Consider the following 24,481-nt stretch of genomic DNA (forward strand, 5'->3'; position numbering starts at 1 on the left):
ATACAACTTTGGAATCTATTGATTTCGTATATTCTTTACAAATATTTAGATATTTATGGAATTTCACGAAAGCAATAAGAAACTTAAAAAAAGCTTAAAAAAGAGTAAAGTCAAAATTAATAATTAGCTCTATAACTGATATATCAGAGGCCACAGTTGTAAAATGGAATAGCAAGAAAACTATTTGTAGTTTCATTAAATAAAAAGCCAATGGAAAGTGAAAAAAATAAAAAAAATATTCTTACATAACACAAATCCTGTTATGAAAATAGAGCACTCATCTCTAATCCAATTAAGGTTAACTTAGTTGACCTTATTACTCTTAGTTGACCTTATGAAGAATCGTTAAAGTTCAACACTGTTAGATAAAAATATTGGTGATATATATTTTAATGTATTAATTAGCAAATACCAGCAACTCTTGTTTCAGAGAATACAAATTAATAATATTAAGGCCGTATGCGAATTCGTGTAAATTGAGGTAAAGTAAATAAATTTCCTAGGGATTTTTTGCAATGCACTTATGCAAATATTTATTTATTTATTTATTGCACTTATTTATTATTTTTAGTTAAAACTTTTCAAATTTATTTATTTATTTATTAAACATGTTATAAAATTTTCACAATGGTAACGTCTAATTTACCTAATTCTTATCTAATTTACCCAACTCGATATTCTGGTAAACCCCAATATTCGCTGATATACCGACATAATTTACTATTTACCTCAATTTACTTATTAAATTTTTTATTAAATAATTGCGATTTGCAATGTGTAAATACAATATCTTACCATTTTGCAATTGCAGAAAAGTTGTTGGTGATTATGTCCATTATGTCTGTAATAACAATTTAAAATTTTTAAATTAAATTTAATTACCAACAGTAGGGTGGTATTGATTGAAGCTAAATATAACAGCACTCTAATGTCTAAAATTAAATCAAATATAAATTTAAATAAATTAGTTTAAAATAATCTTTAAAAATATTGCAAAATGTATATCGCGCTCTTATTTTTTAATTTCTATTTCTACAGTTTTGTGTTTCAAAATGTGTAGCTGTTCTCACCAAACTTTACGTAAGACTGCGTTTACATTGTGAGATTAAAAGTAGATTAAAGCCATCATTAAGATTAAAGTACAAATCTAGTTGTTTAATCATAGATTTCCCATACAAAAGTTAATTTCGTTTTAGTCATTATTTATGTTACGCTCTTAATTTGTACTTAACTTGAGTTTCACACGAGTTTTACTACGAGTAACTCATGCAACAAACCTAACTATTGTTATTAATTCTAAAAACTGTTATACTATTTTCTGTTATACAATAGTATAACAGTAAGTTATTACTTATATTCATATAATTGCTTTGTCAATCTTTTTTGGTTGTAGGTTTTCTGATACAGAATAAGTTTAATAACTAGTAAAACTATTTATTATTAAATTTAAAATTATTTTTTTCAGTTATTATTAGTTCTTTATTATAAAAAAAGAAAGGTTTTATTTTAGTATTTAGTAGAAATTATTTAAAATTAATACCTATTTTCATTTCATTATCAAATTTTATTTCGTTTCCTTAATATATATTAAGGAATACATACATAATACATACTCGTTTCCTTTTTTTATTATAAATAAAACATCACTACAATCATGAACATTACTATTCCTCTTTAAATAAAAACAAAATAATCAGTTTATGTATGTCTTTAAATGATGTAATTTTCCAATATATATTATAATGCGCACCTATTTAATATTGTAAATAAAATTTAAATATAAATAAATTCTATAATAATTATATATTAATTATTAGTATAATAATTATAAACAATTATCAAAATATGCACAGTCTATTATTTTAAAGCAAAATTTTAAATTTTATAAAAGAAGAATCGAAAAAACGTCCATTAACACAGTTTGCATATCTCGCTGTACACATCTGCTTCAGTTCTCTAATATTTTGACATTTCGTTTGTTTGTTTTGCTTTGTGTGTCATACTTTTGTGTTGAAAGATTGTGTTTTGATAAAATAATAAAGCAGATTGCGTTTTACTAAAAAAAATAATAAAAATGAGTGCTCCGCAAAGTTTATCGGTTATAGAAATACGTAAATTTATGATAGATAATGGTTGTAAAGTAACTAATCATGCATTGGTGAAGCATTTTAAGCGTTTTCTGACGCACCCAGAGACACAAAGTGAGTCACAAACGAAACCACAACAAAAAGTTTATTTGTTTAATAATTTAGAAACTAATATAAATAATAAAACAGCAATCAGTTGTTAATGTTTTGTGTAATAGAATTGAAAACAGAATTTAAAGTAAACGCATTGCGATTACTTGCAATAACTTCCACTTGTTGCTCTCACCTCTAATAATTTTTATTTCATTTTATAGGTGAAGCACGGAAAGAGTTTAAAACTTATGTAAATATCTTGGCCACAGTTAAAAATGAAAACAATCAAAAATATTTAATACTACGTAAAAAATATTTGAATGAATGTCCAACTGAGGATGCTGTACAACGTGCTGTTGCTGCTGCAGCTTTAAGTCCGGTACCAAATAGTCCAGGAGGTATATCAATTATATCAGATAGTGTTATCGCTTCACCACTTCGACAGCCTCCACCGTATATACCACCACCTGAAGTTGGTACAACGCCGACAACATCCAAATCACAAAATATGTTACCAACCAACGCCAGTGGAGTTGGTATTGAGCAGGAACATGCTGAAAATTATCGTGAATGTGTTTCTGAATTTGAAACTGCTGTACTTAAAATAGATGCAGCTCGTAAACTGAAAAGTGACAAAGTGGAACAAGAACCAGTTGTGGAATGTATTAATGAAAATGTTGTAGAAACGCGTGCTAAAAGTATATCACGCCAAGCGTCAACAGAAGATCCACAAAGTAATAAAGAAAATATACCGCGATTTTCATTCTCATCAAGTGCCTCTGGTACTTCAGTAGATAGTGCTAATGTTGACAAAGTTTCTGGTTCTGATGTAGATGCTGGTGATAATCCAATAAGTGTTAAAGAAGCTACTCGCAAATTTAATCGCATGGCATCTGAAGAGGAAGCCAAACTTTTGTCACCATCTTCTAAAAAAAAACCTGATAAGGTAAGTGCATCCAACTGTAATTAATTATGAAATATTACTAACCTAATATCTAATAGTTTTTTATAAAATATTCATAAAATAGAGGGGTTTCGAAATATATATTTTCTATTAAGTAAAATAGTCACCACATTCATATTGACGTTAAAAACAAATTTAATGTTCATAAAATCTTATAAAGTTTTTATAAAATTAACCTAAATAAGTCACATACAAAGTGTTTAAAAGAATAACATGTTTTTTGGTCAACGTTATTTCAACATTTAAAAAACATTACTACTAATTATAATACTAAAGTAAGCAATTATTGTATAGATTCCATATTAACAGAGTCTACCCAGTGATAATACTTTTTGATCTAAACACAGTAAAAATACTGTTTACTTTTCCCATCATAATAACTTTTTGCAACGAAACATGCATATATAAACGTTTCGTTATTTGCATAGAATTTCTATTAATATAAAAAATATGAACAATATAAAAAGTTATTTATTAGCTGTGTTCCTTTCTTAATTGTGCACTACTTTACACGTTTTTATTGAGTCACAATTATCTCTAAATAATGCTTGCTTCATACCACATTTAGTGGAATTGTAGTTCCCAACAGTTAGAGTTGTACATTCGGCATATACGACATGTTAAAAAAATATTTATTTATGTACATATAAAACCTATAGAATTTTAATTGTAACACATTGGTTTATAATTATTTGTTAAGTTAAGTACTTCTGGCAGACCAAAATGGCCACGCGTAGACGAATAAGGTCCATTGCGATACCAGATCAGAGTCTTAGCTTTTTAGCAATAGTGTGCATTGCTTAGGATGCGCGTGTTATTAGCGAATTTTATTAGGATTTTAGCAGAAACCTCAGGTATATGCCCCAATTCGGTAAAACAACCCCCAAGTATTTTTGTTAAGTTTTCGAGAGAGCAGGGTAGTTTTACAGCAGATGCCCTAGGATTTCCTTTGCATCCAGCTTCGCTGCGAATTAGCTTTAGTTTCTGCGCATCTGATGTGACCAGACAGTGACTTATCAATACACCAATTAATGTTCTACAGTTCCTTCGGCTATAATTATTTGTAAGTGGAATAACTTCCACAGTATTGTCACATAGTGCTTATATAAATCCCAATATTTTTTCTATTCCGGTGTGCCATTATTAGCGATTAGCAATATAATATAAAGTAATCTTTTTTGTTTTTTTTAATGCTATCAAATTCGTTTTTGAGCGAACATAACTACTATAAAATTTCGAAAACAATATCAATTAGTTCTACAAATGCATCCGTAAACAATGCATTTCATTTTTCCTATTTGATACAGTGGCTCTCTAATCGTAAACATTTGTTTTGCTTTTCGTGGTCTCTTTTTTTAATAAAACAAGGTCCAATGATGCCTTTTTCTGAAAACACTAATTGTGTTTTATAATTGGCTGCACCTGAAAATAAAGAAATTCAGATTTTTAAAAGTAGGTTTCATAAAACATTTTAGTTTTTATGATATTCTGGTTTTATGATATCTGTTAAAATATAAAAGATTTATAAAGCGAATATAACATAAGAAAAATCTTTTAAAAACTGAAGTATTATAAGAAAAATATAAAAATATAAAGTAGTGCGAGTTAAGAGTGATTCTTATTCGAAATCTTTAAAGCAAATTTTAAAAACTGTAAACATAAACAATATACATTTATATTGAATAGTATTAGTTGTAGCATTCTTCAGCACTCAGTACTGCCGACCATTTTGCTGAAACTTCTTTCAATATTAACTACAAAAAACTAAACTTAAACAACCACTAACTGCACTGCTGTGTTATTGTTATGTAAAGTGGAGTAGCTATATCTTCTTTTGTATCTTTTTTTGCTATATTTTCGTGGTACAAATTGTTTATGTAAAATCATAAATATTGTCAGTCTCATGGTTGGGGAAAATGTCATATTTTTTTGATTAATTAGCAAATATTTACGATTTATTTGCCAATAATTTTATAGGTCTTCTATTAAGATTTCTTGAGAAAATGTATTAAGGAAGTGAACTCAACGCTATGCAGAAAGTGTAGATACTATTTAACCAACATTGTTTAGAATTATTCTCGTAACACTTGAAAAAGTTTGCAGACAATTGTATTTTTATACTTTTCACGTATAAGTTGTACATGAGATATAAATAAGATATAATATATGATATAAGATATAATAAGTTTGTCACGCTGTTTATAATGCAATCAAGGTACATATATAAATATATTTTTGTTGAATTAAACGCAATAATTCATCTAATTGATTTAACGAAAATTAGTCAGGTTTTAGATAACACGAATCCCAAATCTTTTTTTTATATTATTTGTTAAACAGTTTAAACAGATTATAAAGATTTTTTCTGTTATTTCAATTTTCTGTTACTGCTCAATTTTCGATCAAATTAAGACAACTTAATTAGAACGTATTTTTAATCCCGACGACTTAGTGCACTGGATAAAAATTTATAAAAATTGTAGAATAAAAGTTAGAGTTGAAAACAAGCTTTAAGTTTCGAAAAATACAAGTTAATTATTTTCAATTTTTTTAAAAAAATCATTAAAAACCGAATTCTTCATGTTTGATTGTCGAATTACCCAGATGAGAAAACATGAAAGTGAAGCTAATAAATCAATTATAAAATAATTTTCTACAAAATTTAAAAATTGATTTTAAACTTTGATCTCAAAACAAAAAATTTATTGTACATAAGCAGCGAAATATTCGACATTACAACCATTTATTATAGAAAAAACCAAAGCTATACAATACTACTTAGCTTCTAAGCTAATTGCATTAAACTAAGAATAAAGATTTTGTGTCAGTCTACCAAGGCCATTCCTTTGAGTTCTTATCATGAGAAGTTTTAGCAATTACCACTAATAACTTTCAATCTAATCGCATGTATTGAAAGATATACTATCAATAACAGTAACGGACATAAAGCTAAAGATAAACAGATGAAATCAGATAAAAGTTGTTAATATATGTTTCCTATTGATATATTTACTCAGAATTACCGTTACCTTGGTATGTGAAAAACGTGTTTCTATTGCGAATAGCTCTATTCTAATGCAATTGGTTTATATATGATAAGATTTTTGGAAGAAAATAAGGAGATACTTATTTATTTTTATTGTAATAGAGAAATAGTACTGTGTACTTAAGTAAATTACGATATTTCACTATTTCATTATATCCTGAACCTCATATAGATTATTTCCTTCAGTTATCTCAATATGTGAAGACTGGCATATGGCGTTACTATATTAACATCATCCCTACGTTTATAAGTATAGTAATGATTGCATGGTTGTCTCTGCACAATAGACATTACTACACAATTACGTTTAATATCTTAATCTTCTCTGACAATAAAGTACTTAATTGTCAACTCTTCTACAATTTCCAGCAATGACACTGCGGACCGATAACTATGTTCAATGTTGTTTTCAATTATTTCTATTTATAATTAATCCTTTTAACTTTTACAAGAAACAGAGTTTAGGTTAGTAGTCTTGTAAATGACAAATAGATATTTTCGCGAGTCTATCCTTTGGAAGTCAGCAAAACAGACGATAAAACGGGATGAAATCAAAAAGTAAAAAGAAGTTTTAAATTATCATCGCTATACGAAACATCACCTGCGTTGCTTAGATGATGAAAACTTTGAAAAAACTAAATAGATTGTGTTTGCTAATTAAAGAAAAATTATATGGCATTCCATTCTGTTTTCATGATATATCACTATTCATCTTTTTTCATTCATCTTTTATATATCCAAAACTTAAAAACACTCTGAAGGAACAACATTTTACAACAATAGATGAGATAAATACGAACTCTTAGAGCAATCTCTGAACAATATCTAGGTCAAAATAGTAATATTGAATCTTGAAAGAATGGTGCCATAGGTGTATAATATGAAAGAGACATTACGTTAAGGGGGACAGAATAAACATTGAAGAGAAATAAATATTTTTTAAAAAAATTATGACTTCTGGTTTCTTTTCGTTTTTCTTATTGAAAGTTGTATCATGAATCATGTATTCAATATTTGTCGATATGTCAGTGAGGTCGCAAATCTAGCTTACAAGCCAATGGTTCAGAAATGTGTTTAATCAGTCGATATACCATAAACATAGTGCAGTTCTTATGGTCCCTATTGTAACAACAGCAGTCATATGTTATTAGACAATAAGATCATTTAGTATATGTTCTAAATTTAGATTACAAAATCGTTTTCAATATATCTATGTACTTAATTTGTTTATAAACAAACAATAACATTTATATGTTATAGTAAAATTATTGTCTTATAAATATATAATTATGTCAAAATAAGATATTTTTTCAATATTTTTTGATGCTGCACAGATTCAAAATAAAGTCTTCTATTGTTCTGTTGTGGTTAATGTTTTTATGTTTTTCTTGTTAATTTCTAACAAACAACAACAAATTAATGTCAAACAAATTGTCTGCATGTTGGAGACTGCAAATTCATTTATTGTCATTATTATCAACCTGGTTAAATGTTGTGGTAACCACAACCGCAGTTGGACTTTTGCATCAACACGAGTTGGTACATGAATTAAAAGTATGACACTGCCGTGGATTGATATTGACAATAAAAGTTTTCATTGTTGAAGTGGCTGGGAATTTTGTGTTACACGTTTGTCCGACACATGTTCTTTTTAATCAGTTTTAATCATTTAAGATATACGAGTGAGCATTGTACACAGCGTACGAGTACATATGTAGGACTCATGTTATAAAAGAACAATTAAATTTAAAATAATTTTGCCAGATACAAGTATCAATGTAATAGTTTCAATAGTTTTTTAATTGTACGTAAAGAATTTTTTTTGAAATTTTTAATAAGCACCTAAAACTATAATTTTTTAGTTTAAGCACATTTTTATGTTAAAAAACTGTGTTAAAAGTTATAAAATACACCAATAAAAATGTTGGCAATTGCATTCATTAATTTGGCACGCGTTCACTTGACATTAAATGAACATTTGCTGTTGAAGTACGTAGATACATTTGTTGAACAATTTTACATATTTTTACACATATGTAAATTTGTTGTAAACGTGTGAAATGCGCAAATTATTGTTGTAAATGTTAGTTTCATGTTATTTCATCAAATAAATCCGGAAAACATGAAAAACGTGAGAATTACCAAATTACTGAATGACATTTGGCTAAAGTATCTATTACAGAGATGACATGCAACAATTACAACAATAACAAAAGTGCGTGTTTGGTATTTATATACACTTGAATTCTTTGTCGGTTTTTGTTTTATTTTTTTCTATATTTCTTTGTTTTTTTTTTTTTTGTTAAATTTGTAGTTTGACATGCAGTTGACAAGTTGACTTTGACGCATTCTGAATTTTATTTTCATATTTATACTTTTATGCCTACCCCGCACTCATGCCAACACATTTTGTTCAAGCACATATTAATCATAAGATGAGCTAATATACGGAAACATGCCTGGACTAATGCCCTTACACTGCTTCTTCCAATAGTTTTGATTTATTTCGTTGATTTGATGCAACGGTTGCATCTCATTTTTACAATGGATTTTTTATTGTTATGCATTTAGGATCTTGTTACTTGCTTGTTTCGGAATGGTTTGATTGACAGCTTTGAGTGGTTGACAATTGCTTTGACAACTCAACGGTAATGGCATTTCTAGTTTATCATAAAATGAAACGATTTTCTCGTAGCGCTTGACAAATTTTTATCTTGTTTAACGGGAGGATGTTGTTAATGTTGCAGCTTTTAATGCGTTACTTTGTTAAAATACAATCCAAAATAAAATAATTTTACATAATCTCAAGACACTTAATCATATAGTTAAAATAGATATGTTTTTAAATTGATATATTGTAAAATTTCATATAATTAAATAATTTTAATCTCAAAAATTTTGGCATACTGAAATTTTTACTGAAAATACCAAGTAACTTTAAGCGCCAGTGTAAACATCATATAAAAAAAACTATCAAATTGAACCCTTACGTTTCTCTATATAACAGTTTGATTTAAATTACGAGTTAGTCAGGGTAGACAATCTTTTTACAATTATCTTTTTACAATTGAAAAGTATTTAACTACAATAACAAAAATTTTTTTATTCTATTTTAATTAACTGAATTTTTGGCTAACCATACAGTTGTTATGAATATTGTCAAACACCCATCATCAGTGGTCTTGGAAATATTCCTTGTATTTAATTATTCGTAAATAATTTTTTAAGACTGCAAGTATCAGGAATTGAACTCGTGCCCTACCAAATGTAAAACTCAGAGTCAGCGTTCATTAGCCAACTGACCCAAAACCGTACTTGACTTGTATGTTCGCATATTATATTAGAATCAAATCATAAACCAGCTGTAGAATAATTAAATTAATTAATTATTTTTATTATTAATTATTTAATTTCAATACTATTCTGTTTGTATAATCGTATATTTTTAATTTTCGCATGTCTATTAAATACTAATTTCTGAGATTTTAATCTGAACATGTACCATCATCGGACTTAACTTAAAAGTCAACACGAATATTGCATCCAATGATTATTGCAATGAGTTATGATATTAAACTATTATCAGCTAGCATATATCTCATAGATTACTAGTGTTTCTATACTAACTAACTGCAATTTGTAACATCAATGAAATAGTTAAACGAGTACAAATAATTTTGATTACCGATCCAATTAGGATCTATGACGTGAGACATGACAACGGATCTTTTTATTCAGTGTGTTGGTTTCCGAATAATGAAGACCGACGAGTACATACACCTACTTACTTATTTACTAAAGACAAACGTTTTTCAACAATAGATGAGATATGATGAAATCTCATAATGAATTCTCAACTATTATAGCCTTTTTTGATGGAATGGATAGAATGAACATTGAAAATTATAAATATAAAATGTAATATTCAGGTTACTTTTGAGATTTTCACGTTAAGACTATGGATCATTGGGTGTATACGAAAAATGTTTTTGGGTAGAAACCCCTTTTAAAATATTGTAGTCCAAATATAATTAATTTTTTTTAATTCATTATTTTGATATTATTTTCAATGTTTTCAAAAATCACTCCTTAAACGAGTGTGAGTATATGCTACTGAAGTAAGCGAATGTTAAAGATCACCTTTATAATCTCATTCAATCTGATCACACTTCCTATACACAATTGCTCAAATACTTACTCCATACTGCAGTATGGTGTATTACGAACAGCTTATGTTCGAGCCCATTAAATGCAACAACAGTATTTAAAACTTTTATTTATCTAATAAAATTAAATTTTGTTGTGATTAATTTTTATTTACTTTACCATACATGCAATCCAATGAAAAAAGTCTCCTAGGGTTTAAGTCTCACAGTGTTAAAGTCACACAGTGTTAAACCACTGAAAATATCAATTAACATATGCACTGTAACTTCTTCTGCTGTCAATAAAATTTCTTCCTGTTCTAGTAATATGTGTAAAGCATTCAAATCTATTTAAATCAGCTAACTTTGAATATTTGACATAATTTCAATTTGAAACCAAATTAAATTGAAATATGGACCACCATCATTTTCATAATCATTACTGTCATCATCATTAAAATACGACTTATGTTGGCAAATAAAAAATTGCACCATTACTCAGGAGAGCACATAGTCTTCAAATATAATCAGCAACTAAACTAACAAGTACAACTAAAACGACAATGACAACAACACGTTGAACAACACGTACAACTTGTAAAACAACTAAAAAACACAAATTAACGTTTGGAAAAACTTGGAAAATTCAAGTAAAAGTGCGAAGACGTTGTTCACTACTTTGTTCCCTGTTGTTGAGTGTTGTTGCTGTAGTTGCTGTTCCTTGGGTTGTTGAAAGTTGTTGTACTTAAATAATAAACATTTACAACAAAAACAAAAAAAAGAACTAAAACAAGTGCTTAGATGCAAGTGAACACCAAATACAATAATGAAAACAACAACATCTATGGAGGCAACAAAGTGTAAACATTTGAACTAGGCCAAAAATCTTGAATAATGTTATAAAAACACCATCATCACTGCCATCAATATCCACAACGGCACTAAAATCTAAATTAACAAGAGGGAACAGAACGGAACGCACTAGTTGGGAATATATATGGGAGCAAGATTTCTTCAAAGAGGGATTTTATATAGCAATGGATCATGTTAAAGTGCAAAGCGGTTTGGGTATACATGTAAGTTATGCATACCAGCAATGCACTTGTAAATTAGTGAGTAGAACATTTTTATCGTCTGCTAATAAAATTAATGGATTTATTCAATTCCAAGCTGCTGGTGGCTCTTGCCTGGGTCTGTGGCTATTACAACTGCGCTTGTACAAGTTTTAGAATTTGTGGCTGCTACGTGACATTAAGTTGACAACTTACAACATCAGACCACAACCAGCAGTTTTGCTTGGCCAAATGTTTATTTTATGTGGAAAATTACTAAAAATTACTAAAAACAAAAAAGCGTAAAAATACTGAGAACTTAAAAGACAAATTAATATACTCCTAGGGAAATTGGTTTTGACCATTGTTTTCGTTCATATTTTTGCTTTCACATATAAAAAACTAAAATAAAATATTCTAATTACAAAATGCGGGCTGCAAATTTTTAAAAATTTTTTATTTAATTCCTAATTAATTTTCTTAAGCGTAAATAGACAATAGAATTAAATATAAATGCAGTTATTTTAAGAATTTCTAAAATTATACTGTTAACACCTGAACTAGTTTCAAAATCCTTATAGTAATTTTACACAATAAAAATGACTATCTAAACGCGCTTTCTGTCGTACCGCAGAAATTGCGTTTAGGTAGATTTACGATAGATTTTGTTAATTATCACCAGTTGTGGTGCTGTTAGCTAGCACTGGCATTATTGTCTTATCAATATTTTTGTTGCAGCTCACATTTACTAGCTCTTTTTCTGAAGCGGATTTTGTGTTACTTGAGCTATTAACTATCAATTTTGATCCTTACGTAATAAAATATAGATAGATAATACATTTGAAGGAGATATGAATCAAATAAGTAAACCAAATTCATATACAGTGTGACATCTTAAATATATGATTTAATTATTTTATTAATAATGTGAAAGATTTTTGTCTTAAAAATACAAAATTAGTACTTCCTATATTTTATTTTTACTGACGCTTGCGACTTCTTCATTTTTTTCTCGTTGTTAGTGCTGGTAAAAGGTAACTTATTGCAATGTTTTTACATACATCCATACCTTGGCAAAAATACGATAGTAGACATTAAATAGTTCCCAATACAATTTCTATCCTAATGAATTGTAGTAGTCTTAAACTCCTTAAGCAACTTAACTGGAGAATTTTATCCCATCAGACGTATTTCCTTGTAAATTCTGGTTACTCCTTATTGACATATATGAGTTAGCTAATACATATGACACATATGAGTTCGTATGCTGTTAGCGAACCTCATTTTCATTAAACTACTGCATTGGATGATGTTATCTCATCGACTGTTTTCTCCAGCTATTGTTACTTACTGTTACTTCTTAGTAATATCAATGAGTATTTGATGACCTGACTTCTACTTACAGTTCTCCTACAAGTGAATTTATTTAAATGCCTCAAAGATAAATTAAAATTTTTTTCAGTAAAAGGAGTCAGATAAGTTCAATCAAATTATCATTCATGTTTATTTAACAAAAAAAAAAATAATATAAAATATTTTGTCAGTTTAAAACGATTTTAAGTGTTCAAATTAATAAAATCACTGCCAATCAGTTTTCTTGATTATAATTTTCATTTTATTTCATTGTTCTATTATTATTATATTATTTAAGTCTTCATTTACCTTTTTTTATGATTTTAAGGAATTTTAGCATATTTTAACTAATTATCTGATAAATCAAACATGCTTATTTCTGTTCGTTAATATAAAGATCACAATTATTATACTTTGTTTCATTAACTATATAGAATTGATTCCAAAATCTTGGAATTGTGAAAGTTCTTGCTATAATTAAAGACAATCATTTTTAAAGAAAAAAAATTTTTTTTGAACATATCTTAATTACTCTTTTCTATGTTTTAATAATTAAAAATAAATATTTTTAACAGCATTTATAAAAAAATTGACAACACACAGTAGCTTATCTAAATTCTTCGCATTAAGAATTTACTCAAAATATCGTTTTTACCTGAAAAAAAATTCATAAAAAAATGCTGAGGCTTTAAAAATACTACAATGAATAATATGTCAGTTTCTTTTATAATATATCTATGCGTATTTATATGCATATGAATATATATTTATATATATTTATATTTTTCATAGCCCGAAAAATAAAATTTCACAGTAATTATAAGTCGTTTAGAATTTGTTTCTATTTTATTAAATTAGATTATAAGAAATATAAAATAAAAATTTAATTAAAAATACTTATAAAAAATAAAAATAATGCAATCAATAAATTTGTTTAAAAATATAAAATACATAGTAGGATATATTATAAAGAATTTAGTATATTAAATATACTCTATATATTTTATAAATATACTATATTATAATAAATAATGTACGTAAATTTATATAAAAATAATATAATACAAATGTAAATGTAAATAGAATAAAAATAAAATGTAAGTATAACAAAATATAATATAAATATATTAATAATACAATGTATATATAAAATATAAATTACTTGATATGTAAATGCAACATAAATATAAAATAAATTCAATATATGTATAACACAAAAATAATATAAATATAATATAAATACAATATAAAAATAATATAAAAATAATATAAATATATTAAAAATGTAATATAAATATAAAATATAAATATATAACTTGAAATATAATAATACAAATATATTAAAAATATAATGTAAGTACAATATACACATTACTTGAAATATAACATCAATATAATATAAATATAACATATATATATAATATAAACACAAAATGGACATTAGGAAAGTACAATATAAATATAATATAAATAGAACGAAAAAATAATATAAATATAATTTAAATATAATGCGAATATAATATATATATAACTTAAACATAATTTCTATTTAATATAAATATAACATCACCAATATAAATTTAATATAAGTATAACATAAATATAATGTTAATATAATATAAATAGAATAAAAATTTAATGTAAGCATAATAATATATATTATAAATATATTATTAATATAAAATATTAATACATTAAAAATTTAATGCAAATATAAATTATATATATATAATTTCAAATATATAATATCAGTATAAATATAAATATAAATATAAATATAAATATAAATATAAATATAAATATAAAAATAAATATAAATATAAATATAAATATACATAAATATAATTATAATTATAATTATAATAATATAAAAATGTTACGAATATAGTTTTTACAGGTTTTTACTAATGTTGGAAAGTAAGAATTGTATTGCTAAGATGTAATTGTATATTGTATAATAGCTTGTTTTTAGAGATATCAAATTTTTTTATATAAATAAATTTTTTATTTATATTTATGATATGAGAATTTTTCTACCATTACTATTTTTGCTTTACGCTTTTTGCATGTATAGTTTAATACTATTTATACATATCCTATTACTTTTATATATTTGTCTTATATATTGTTCTTTTAATATATATAATATCTTAAATTGGTGTCGAGACCTACAGTTACTAATTGAGCTCAACAAATCGAAGCTCCATAGCCATCATGGGCCCTTACCCATAACCATGTAGCTATAAGCCCATGCCTTCAATGTGATGTCGCCATACTGTTCACTGCTGAAACTTATATGCAAAATCTAAAAGAACAGCGAATTTACACATCAACCACCTGATTATGTTAACATTTTTATTACAAGTATTTCATCTCCCTGCTGCATAAGGATAGTACCACCTCTCTGTGTTATTATTATAATTATAGATAGGCTGTACATGCACTGCGACCTGAAAGATCTTTTGTGTAGACCTGGCGGTATTATAATTAATTTATAAATAAAATTTTTATTTATTACAAGAAATCTCTTTCGAACAAAAAAAAAAACAGGGGAAAACACTAGGAAAATTTTAAATTCAAAAAACAATTTTTACTAAATTTTATCAAATTTAATATTAAATACAAACCATATTTTATCTTCAAATAATCTGATATTATATTAATTTTATCTAATTTATTCAATAACAATTCTAATCGATTCGAAATATTAAATTATAAATGTTAAGAATTTAGATATCAAGTAATTTTGTTGACATAATGACGTTATTGATATAAATATATATTGTATCGAAATAATTTATTTAATATATTTTTTTTATAAAAGTGTAGAGCATTTCATATAACGCAATGACCTACTAAAATTTTTTTATAATAATTCGCACAATATTTGTATTTTTTTTATTTATTTTTCACTCAAAATTTTTGTGAAAAATAAATATTTTGCAATAATTTTAGTATCTTAAGCAACTTGCTATAATTATCAGTGAAAAATTATTATTAAAATCGGTTAAAATGGAATTGGAAGAAAAAATAAATTTTGAAATTAATGTAAGTTTTTTTTTTTGTATAGTTTTTAACATTAAAATTTACAAATGAAAGAGACGAAAAATAAACGATCAAACGGTAGTCGAAAAATTTTTCACAGTTTTGTAAGACTTGGGCTTTCACTAGTGGCGCCAGTTATCGATTACAAACCAATTAGGATCATCTCTAACATATTTCTAATTTGTGCTGACTAACGTGTGTTGCTTCTTCCCAAACTAAAAATATTGTTAAATCACTTTCAGATATTCATACATATAAATTTGTTTTTTTTTGTTTTTTTTTTTTTTCAATTTAGAAATTGGGGTTTTCATTACATTTCAAAACAATGTTACACATTTAATCTATTTTTTTCCCAAAACCATTGTTGTTTACAAATCAAATGTAATTACAAATCCGTTCCTTAGGCGCCAATCTCAACTGATCAATTAAATTTGTTACGATCATTTGTAATTAATTCAATGATTTTGCAATTTTTTATACACTTTTTATAATCTCTTTTAAAACTTAATGAAAACAATGATTGATTAGTATTTTTTGATTTTTTTTTTTTGTTTTGTTTTTTTTGTATAAATATATTTCATTATTGAAAACCAAGAGCATTAATATAAAATTTATCTACTTTTAATTCTTCTTATTTTTATGTATTTTTTTCTTCTCTCAATAATACATCTATTAATATAGAGACTATCAAGGTTGGTGGTCGCAACCAATCACAATTTAAGCTACAATACTTAAGCCAAAAGCTTATTTAACAAAATTAATTGTAAACTGCCAAGTTTATCTTATTGGTTTTTTAATATTAAAATAAACAATTTATACAAAATTTGTCCGGTGCGTCATTTTTCACATGAGAGTTGAGTATGAGCTGCGATAAAAAATCTCATCTTGACGCGTCGTTATTGATGAATTCTTTTATTGGACAACGTTGATGCATAAAAACGTACACATTTTATAACGGCTCTTCTAGTTGATCAATCAACATTTTAGTTTTTATTATTAGTTTAGATACTTTTGAAATTTAGTAAATCAATTTTTATTTTTGATTAGCGTGGAAAATTTTCAAGGAATTTGTAAAAGTAACGCCTATGCTTGTAGACACCATGTTTGTGTTTTTTAATTTATTAATTTGGCTTGAAACAATGTTTTTCTGTTTGTCTATTTGTTTTAAAATTGTTTGCAATCATCAAATTGTTTTTAAAAAAATACAAATTTTTTTCTCTTGTTATAAAAAATAAAATATTATATAAAATTAATGAATTTTTAAAAGAATTATATAAAATAGACAATAAGCTAATTTCTATGAAAAATTTTAATATATTACTTAATGCATATCTATATACATTTTCTTTTAAAACAACTTTATTTTTAACAAATGTAATCCTATGTTATTACAACTGGCTACTATTTGAGTTTAAGTGGGCTTTGCGCACAAGACGGCCACTCCAATCTAACCTAACTTTATTTCCACTTATGCTACATCATTTTACTATCTATCTATGAATTAATCCGAAAGATCCAAGTATATTTAATCTCTAAGTATTTTTTGGTAGGTATAAACCTTTGATAAATACATATATACAACATAATGTACAAATTTAACATTATTAATATACTTAATAATGTTTTATTATTATGCTCTTGCTATTTAATTTTTATAACTTTTCCGACACCCTCCATCTACAACAGTTTAAATCTCTGACGCATGCAATCAGTTAGTAGGCACAAGTTCTCCTCCCTATATATATGTACCTTTAAATCCAATCTTTGTATTCTACTTCTACGTTTCCATTCCTTTGTCTATTATTTTTGTCGCTACTTTCCGCCATTTAATTTTCGTAACTGTTCTTTTATCTCCATTTTGCCGTTTAATACTGTCCTGGGTACGTGGTTTTGTGTGTTTGTGTACTACCATATTTAATACTCGGTCTAAAAGGAGTTTCCTGATTACTATTCTGAGGATATGTATTTTTATATATGTATTACTTAATTTTATATTTCAACACATTAAGTTAGTGTAAAGTTAGAACAACGAGAAGAAAAGGAAGACCGAGAAAGAGATTAAGTGACATTATTCTACAAGAACTGTGAGATATGAATGTCATCAACTAAAAGATAAAAGCCAAAAATAAAAAAGAATGGGGAAATCTTGTAAAACAAGTTTAGGTCATACATGGATGTAAAGCTATAGATGATGATGAAGTTAGTTTAAGCAAACAATTGTCCTCATAAATAAGTTATATATTATTAACATATATATTTATATATTGTCTTCTAGATACATGAGTACATCTCTGTTTTCTTATAACATATCCAATTCAGATTTTCATCCCTAATTATATAACTGGTGCACATTACCTGTATCTTTATAATTAATTTAATTTAACAAGTAATTAATATCGTTTTTTGAATTCAGAATTTTCATCAATTTGAATTTAACGAAACGATCATGACCTGTTCACAAGAGTATTTGCTTATAAAAAACCTGTCTGCAGGATAAGTAGATCATCAACATAGATCATACATGTCTGTGTATAAGCACTTCCAAGCAGCGTTGCGTCGATTTATAACTATAAATGAGACTTGAATCAATATATTCCGATTACAAAAAATGAATAAAAGTGAGAATAGGAAAAAACGATTTTATTAGAAGGAAAGATTTTAGGTTTTGCTTTTGATTGACTTCAGTTATTAATCCAAAAATAAGACAATGCTATGTGATTCTTCTAGACCTATCAGATGATAAAAATATGGAAAACAAAATGGTTTTTCCAAAATGAAAAAAAAAAATGTTGGACTTGCCAATGTAGTTACTCATTCCACAGCAGTTGTAACTGCAAATCTGATCGAATGACATTATGAGGTGCTATCACACCCATTTTCTTTAACAGTTTTAGTACTATCTGGTTTTATTTGGCTCTATCTGATATATTTCTAAATTCTACAGAAAGCAAATTACATTGAATTTGAACTTAATTTCTGCTAATTTTGAACATTATAAAAAGTTCGAATAATTATATTTAAAAAAAAAGAAATAAATTGGACTCCGGCTCTCATAAATATATAGAAATCAAAAGAGATTAAATGTAAGCCATGATTCAAATCTTTTTATTTATCATTGGCCTATCAAACAGCGTTATTATATTAATAATTGCAAATTCTATATGTATCTATTATTGAATTATTTACATAAATTAAAAAAATAATTCTTGTACTTTAATATTTTTTTCATAATAGTTCAAACCTACATACTAAAGCTAATGACAACTATTTTATTAAAAGTTTTCTTTGCCATGCTCGTCCATACATTCATTGAGTACAGGTCCAATTTGACCAACATAAACCTTTATAAAGCAAAAGTCCAATACCTACAAAATGTGTTAGAAATAAAAAATGTCTTCAGATAACACAAAACCAATTCAGTATCTTCCTTATGCGGTACAACAAAAGGTAAATTTAAACTGCAACATAAACATGGTTGTAAAGTTTCCGCTTCCTTTTTGTACTTTTTTGTGGTTTTTACTTTTTTGGGGTAAATTATTTGATGTTTTCATGTAAATGTTTCTATTACTCCATAATACCAAGTTAGCAAGGAATGTTCATACCCTGACAGGCAGACAGGAAAAAAACATACAAAACAAAACTGTGGTCTGATAAACTAATAACAGCTTAATAAACCAACAAACCCTTTTCCCCAATTTTTTCATGTTTTTTAATTTTACATTGGCAACAACTCACAATATCATTCGTATTGGCCAAATGGAAGGGATGGAATGTAACGGCGTCTTTTGTTCCTCGTTAACATGGCCATTTCGCCGGTAGGGTTATTTTTGTTCTGTACTGCTTTGTTATTCCGACTATTGTGGATATTTCACTTATCGTTAAAATATACAAGTTGCCATTTTGTTAACTCATTGTTATGGACTCTTGTGATTGCTGTAGAATCCTTAATTATTGTTTGTATTAAATTTCACAATTTGTTTATTTTAATGTACAAATACAAGGAAACCATCAATTTTATTATAAACTGAAATAATTAAATGAATGATTTGCAATTATATTTCAATTCCCAATTATTTCAATTAATAAATATGTATATATAAACTATGTAGATTTTTATTTTGTTTAATATTGAAGTAATTGGATTCACTGTTATGGATTTAATTTACAATAAATATGTTATCTCCATTTATATTATTTATAACAACCATATACAAAACATTATACATTACTTTATTCAAAAATAATCTAATTATTTATTACCTTGAGGATTTTACTTTTAATATAAATTATTTTGCATTTGTTAGAATTGCATATCTTTCATATAAACCAAATTTCAAAATAATAATCTAAAATACATAACATAATTTTTATACTTACAAGTATACAAGTAAAGTTAATATTAAAGGACTTCACCACAATAAGAACAGAATAACTAAAATTTTATTAACATAAAACTAGCAGATTATTAAACTTGGACTACTTTATGGCAGTATTGCGTTTTGCCAAGCGCCAAACTCAACTTTAAAAATTCTTCAAAGAGGGCAAAATATTGCCTTAAGAAAACTGGTTAACGCTCCATGGTACGTAAGAGGAGCGGATATCCACAGAGATCTGAGAGTCGATTCAGTCGAAAAATACATTAAAGATCGTGCTCTGAAACTGTTCAATATAATTGACAGTCACAATAATCCAATAATCCTCAGTATCCTAAAAATACAGCGAAATTTGATAAACACAAGCAGATACAAAGACATCAGATCCATCCTATTATAAAGCCCGTATTCAGTTATTCTTAGTGTGACTTAAAACTGTCCATAGATAAAATAAAGTAAAGGTGCTGATTCACCAACTCAGACATCTGAATATCAATATATATAAAACTAGCTATTTTTTAAACAGTATAATTTTATTGAAAAAACTATCCGTAGAATTATTTACAGTATCGTATTTTACTTTTAAATGTCTCAACAGTTCTAAATGTTGGCAAACATAATTAAAATTTTAGTTTTGTGGAGAGTTTCGCCAAAAAAAAACATCGTAGATTTTTTAAGCCGCCAGGAGCACGTCTTTCTTTAATTTTTCTTTCAATGACTAACTTAAGTGGACCGTATCTTTCTGGATGCCTTAAAGTATGACCGATTTAAGAGCAGTTTTCGCATGATGAGATCGGTTTTACTAAAAGAGTTCAAAATCTAGTCCATTATTATTAGTTTAATCACCTTGGCTCATAGTTTTCTTAAGAGATAGTCTGCGATGTAGTCGTATTGCATGAGTATAGTCACGTGAACAGATTGTGGAGTAATTATTATTATCTATACATTTCTTTTTAAGTACAATTTCATTACCAGTTATAACATTTAAGTTGCTAAACTACTTATATGTTTGTGTGACATCTCATTCATAAAAATTGTACATTTTTTCAGCATGCATTTTACTTTTTACCATCAGTAACTCCACAAACCAAAACAAATAAAAATATTAAATTAAGTATCTAAGAGGGAAAAAAAGAAAGGTCGTGGTAGTCAATATGGAGTTTACAGTGCCCATACTGCTATAAAAAAACCAACTTGTATATTTTCTAATATTAAATTTGAAAAATTCTAGTACTTCAAAGACAGTTCTTTTTCGACTGTTAAAATTTGCACTTAACAGGTTATTCCTTTTCACATACGTGTGCTTCTATAAAGTATCACTGTGTAAAATTTCAATTAAAAGTAAACCAATATTTTTTCATTTGATATATTTTGTCTTTAAAGACGATATATGATTTCATCGAATACCTTACTCAGTGTTCATTTTTAAGACGGAAATCATTGTTAACTTGCTTAAATAGATCAATGATTTCAAATACTTCTACCGACGGTAAGTCCATTTCTGAAGACAATGTAATCTTTAAACTCTATGTAGATTACCTTGGCATCTACGTAGATTCTACATTGATTAAGATATTATAGCAAAACAAACCAACTGAAATTATGAATCTAATAGTTTTGAAATTAGAGTGAGTTATTTAAAAATTATCTGAGAAAAATACTATAAAATATTTTATGAATCGACGGCCGGTTAAACAAAAGATATGTGAAAACATATATATGCATAAGTATATAACAGTGCCACTCGTCGTTATCGACGACTAAGTATCGTTCGACACCTATCAAAGGGACTTCGTAAGCAGGTCCCAGCGGGCTACAGCAACAACAACAACAGTGTAATAATAATATTTGATTATAAAGACAATTGTTTGTTATATTAATTAACTTTAATATAAATATTAGGTAGGTAGGTTGGAGTGGCGGCCTTGTTTACCAAAAAATCCCACTTGAGCACAAATAATGGCCCGTTGTGTCACCACATGGAAAAAAGCGATGTTCGAATATAGACAAGGTGATCAGTATACGACCAACGCCCAACAGAGCGGTAACGACTCCCCCATTAGATGAAGGAAAACCAACCCGACAGTTCTATGAATTTGGCCAGGTCCCTCGCATTGTAGGATGCCAGCTCAGTCAGATCGGTCAGAAAAGGGGTCCCCAAGATTTTTGATCTTCTTCTAGCTAAAGATGGGCACTAACACATGAGATGGAACACAGTTTCCTCCTCGTCCTCAGAGCCACAACCGCGACAAATAAGGAAGACCTAGTCTCATAGCATGCCTCCCTATTAAGCAGTGACCCGTCAGCAGCGATACCGTAGTACTGAACAGATCTCTCTTTAGTTGGAGCAGCTGACTCGTACGTTTTTTGTCCTAGTTAGACCAAATCAACCTAGAAATGTGACAACTGGGCTCACTTGCCCATTGTTGCTTGGCAATGCTTAGATATTTTTGTTTAATTGCCAGTTTAGCTGTTGCAAGTGGAACGCCAATTTCTAATAAGTGAATACCAGGGAGAAGAGCCCCAGTCTTGGCAAGCTCATCCGCCCTACAGTTATCCGCAATATCCCTATGACCAGGAACCCAGATAAGCTGGGTAATATTAATATTACCCTATCTCTGATTTCGAAACCTAGTAATTAACAACTATTAAATTTGCAAATTTATATATTTATACATACAATTATGTAGCTATAAATCTGATGTATAAAAAACTTTTCTCATTTCAATATATGAAAGCAAAATAAATAGAGTACTACTTCATAAACTCTTATTAAGTCCATAATTACTAAAACGTGAACACTAGAAAAGTCAAGTAGCGCACTAATAAACCACACGTGTCTGAACAAAAGAAAGGTACTGTATTGCTACAAAAAATAATCTGTTCTTCCAAAACAGTTTTAAAACATCTTGAAATTAGTTAATTTTATTTATTATCTTTTAAAGAAAAATGTAAACAAAATATAAAAGAAAAAACTTCCCTGCCAAGTCCTGAGGTGACTGTTTGTTGTGTGTTCATAAATAGCGCACGGGTGCACTTCACGTGTGCTTAAATAGAAAATATGATCACAAATAACAACATTACTTGGATAATTAGTTGCTAAAATGTTTATCATAAATAATAAGCACACATGTTAATATCAAGGATGTACGCGTTTGTATGCTTGTGAGTCTCGGGGTCTCAGCTAATAGAAGGTATCATTAAGGCGCTCATTGTCAGATTTTTTATTTTTATTTCCTTGTTTTTTCTTGTACTAAAGAACATGTAATTTCCAAAAATACTAAATTACAAAAAAGAAAAAAACAAAAAAAAAATTAGAATCACAAAAAACTTTTACGTAAGGGTTGCTTACTTAACATGAACCAACATACTCTTTCTTACGAGCAGCTCTAGAACATGCCTATACTGTATGCCTAATAAATAAAAATTATTACTTTTGTAATTATGCCAGAGCGCATATCGTACAGGAGTGGATGTGTGACCTATGAACGCTAACGTGTTCCTGAGTATGTGGGTTATGTGGGTTATGTGCGTTAATGTTCGAAACGCTAATGACAGCGATAATGTTTCTAATGGGATTTCTTCGAGTAGAAGTTTATGTAACAATGCTAATTAATTAAGTCTACTTAAACTTTTTATTAATATTTTATTTTATTTTCTTTGCTCCTTATTACCAAAACAAAATTAATTTAATAATTTTAATATTTTCAGGATTTCATTGAAGAGAAACATGAACCTGAAGTAACAGTGACACATCCAAAAGCGAAAGAATGGATTGTTGCAATGGCGAAAGCCAGCTACCAGGATTTAGCCAAATTAGCAAAGGAGTATCCGGAATTAGTAAAATTATCGGTAAGTTTAAGAAGTCATATACCTACTAAAAAAATATAAATTAGTTAATACTTGATTTATCTTATTACTATATGAATTGCTTAATTTGTCTTTGTATTTTGACTGCTGTTTTATATCCGAATATAGAGGATAAAAATTTTACTGAGAGTATATCATATTCGTATAATATTTAGCAGGTGAACACCTAAATGTACTTGAAATAATTTCTGATCAATATTTTTATTAACGAAACCTTAAGAATTGCTTAATGCAAATCGACAGTAATGCATATGAATTATTTTTATATCTGTTTGTATATGTACAAGATATGATCAAAAAGTAACGTGAATTTATATTTTTCAAGAAAATATTTATGTTTATCTGCTTTAATATGAACCACTGACACTGTAGTTTTCAGTTTGTACACTGTTGTACCCTTTTCTTAAAAGATTTCTTTATTTCTTATCTATTGTTTATTTCTAAATATTCTAG

The 24,481-nt window shown here is 27.2% G+C and overlaps 2 protein-coding genes across 2 annotated transcripts in view; both read left to right on the forward strand.

The window, feature by feature from the left end:
- Positions 1-24,481, forward strand: part of LOC119668050 (ubiquinone biosynthesis protein COQ4 homolog, mitochondrial) — a gene marked incomplete in the record, with an annotated part of 441,748 nt that overhangs the window by 137,779 nt on the left and 279,488 nt on the right.
- LOC119673264 lies at positions 1,930-24,049 on the forward strand. Its single transcript, XM_038084525.1, has 3 exons — positions 1,930-2,201; positions 2,402-3,126; positions 23,870-24,049. The coding sequence occupies exons 1-3, from the start codon at positions 2,075-2,077 to the stop codon at positions 24,047-24,049; spliced, it is 1,032 nt and encodes a 343-aa protein (XP_037940453.1). The 5' UTR covers positions 1,930-2,074.

The sequence above is a fragment of the Teleopsis dalmanni genome, chromosome 1, assembly GCF_002237135.1.
Source record: "Teleopsis dalmanni isolate 2A chromosome 1, ASM223713v2, whole genome shotgun sequence".
NCBI lineage: Eukaryota > Metazoa > Arthropoda > Insecta > Diptera > Diopsidae > Teleopsis > Teleopsis dalmanni.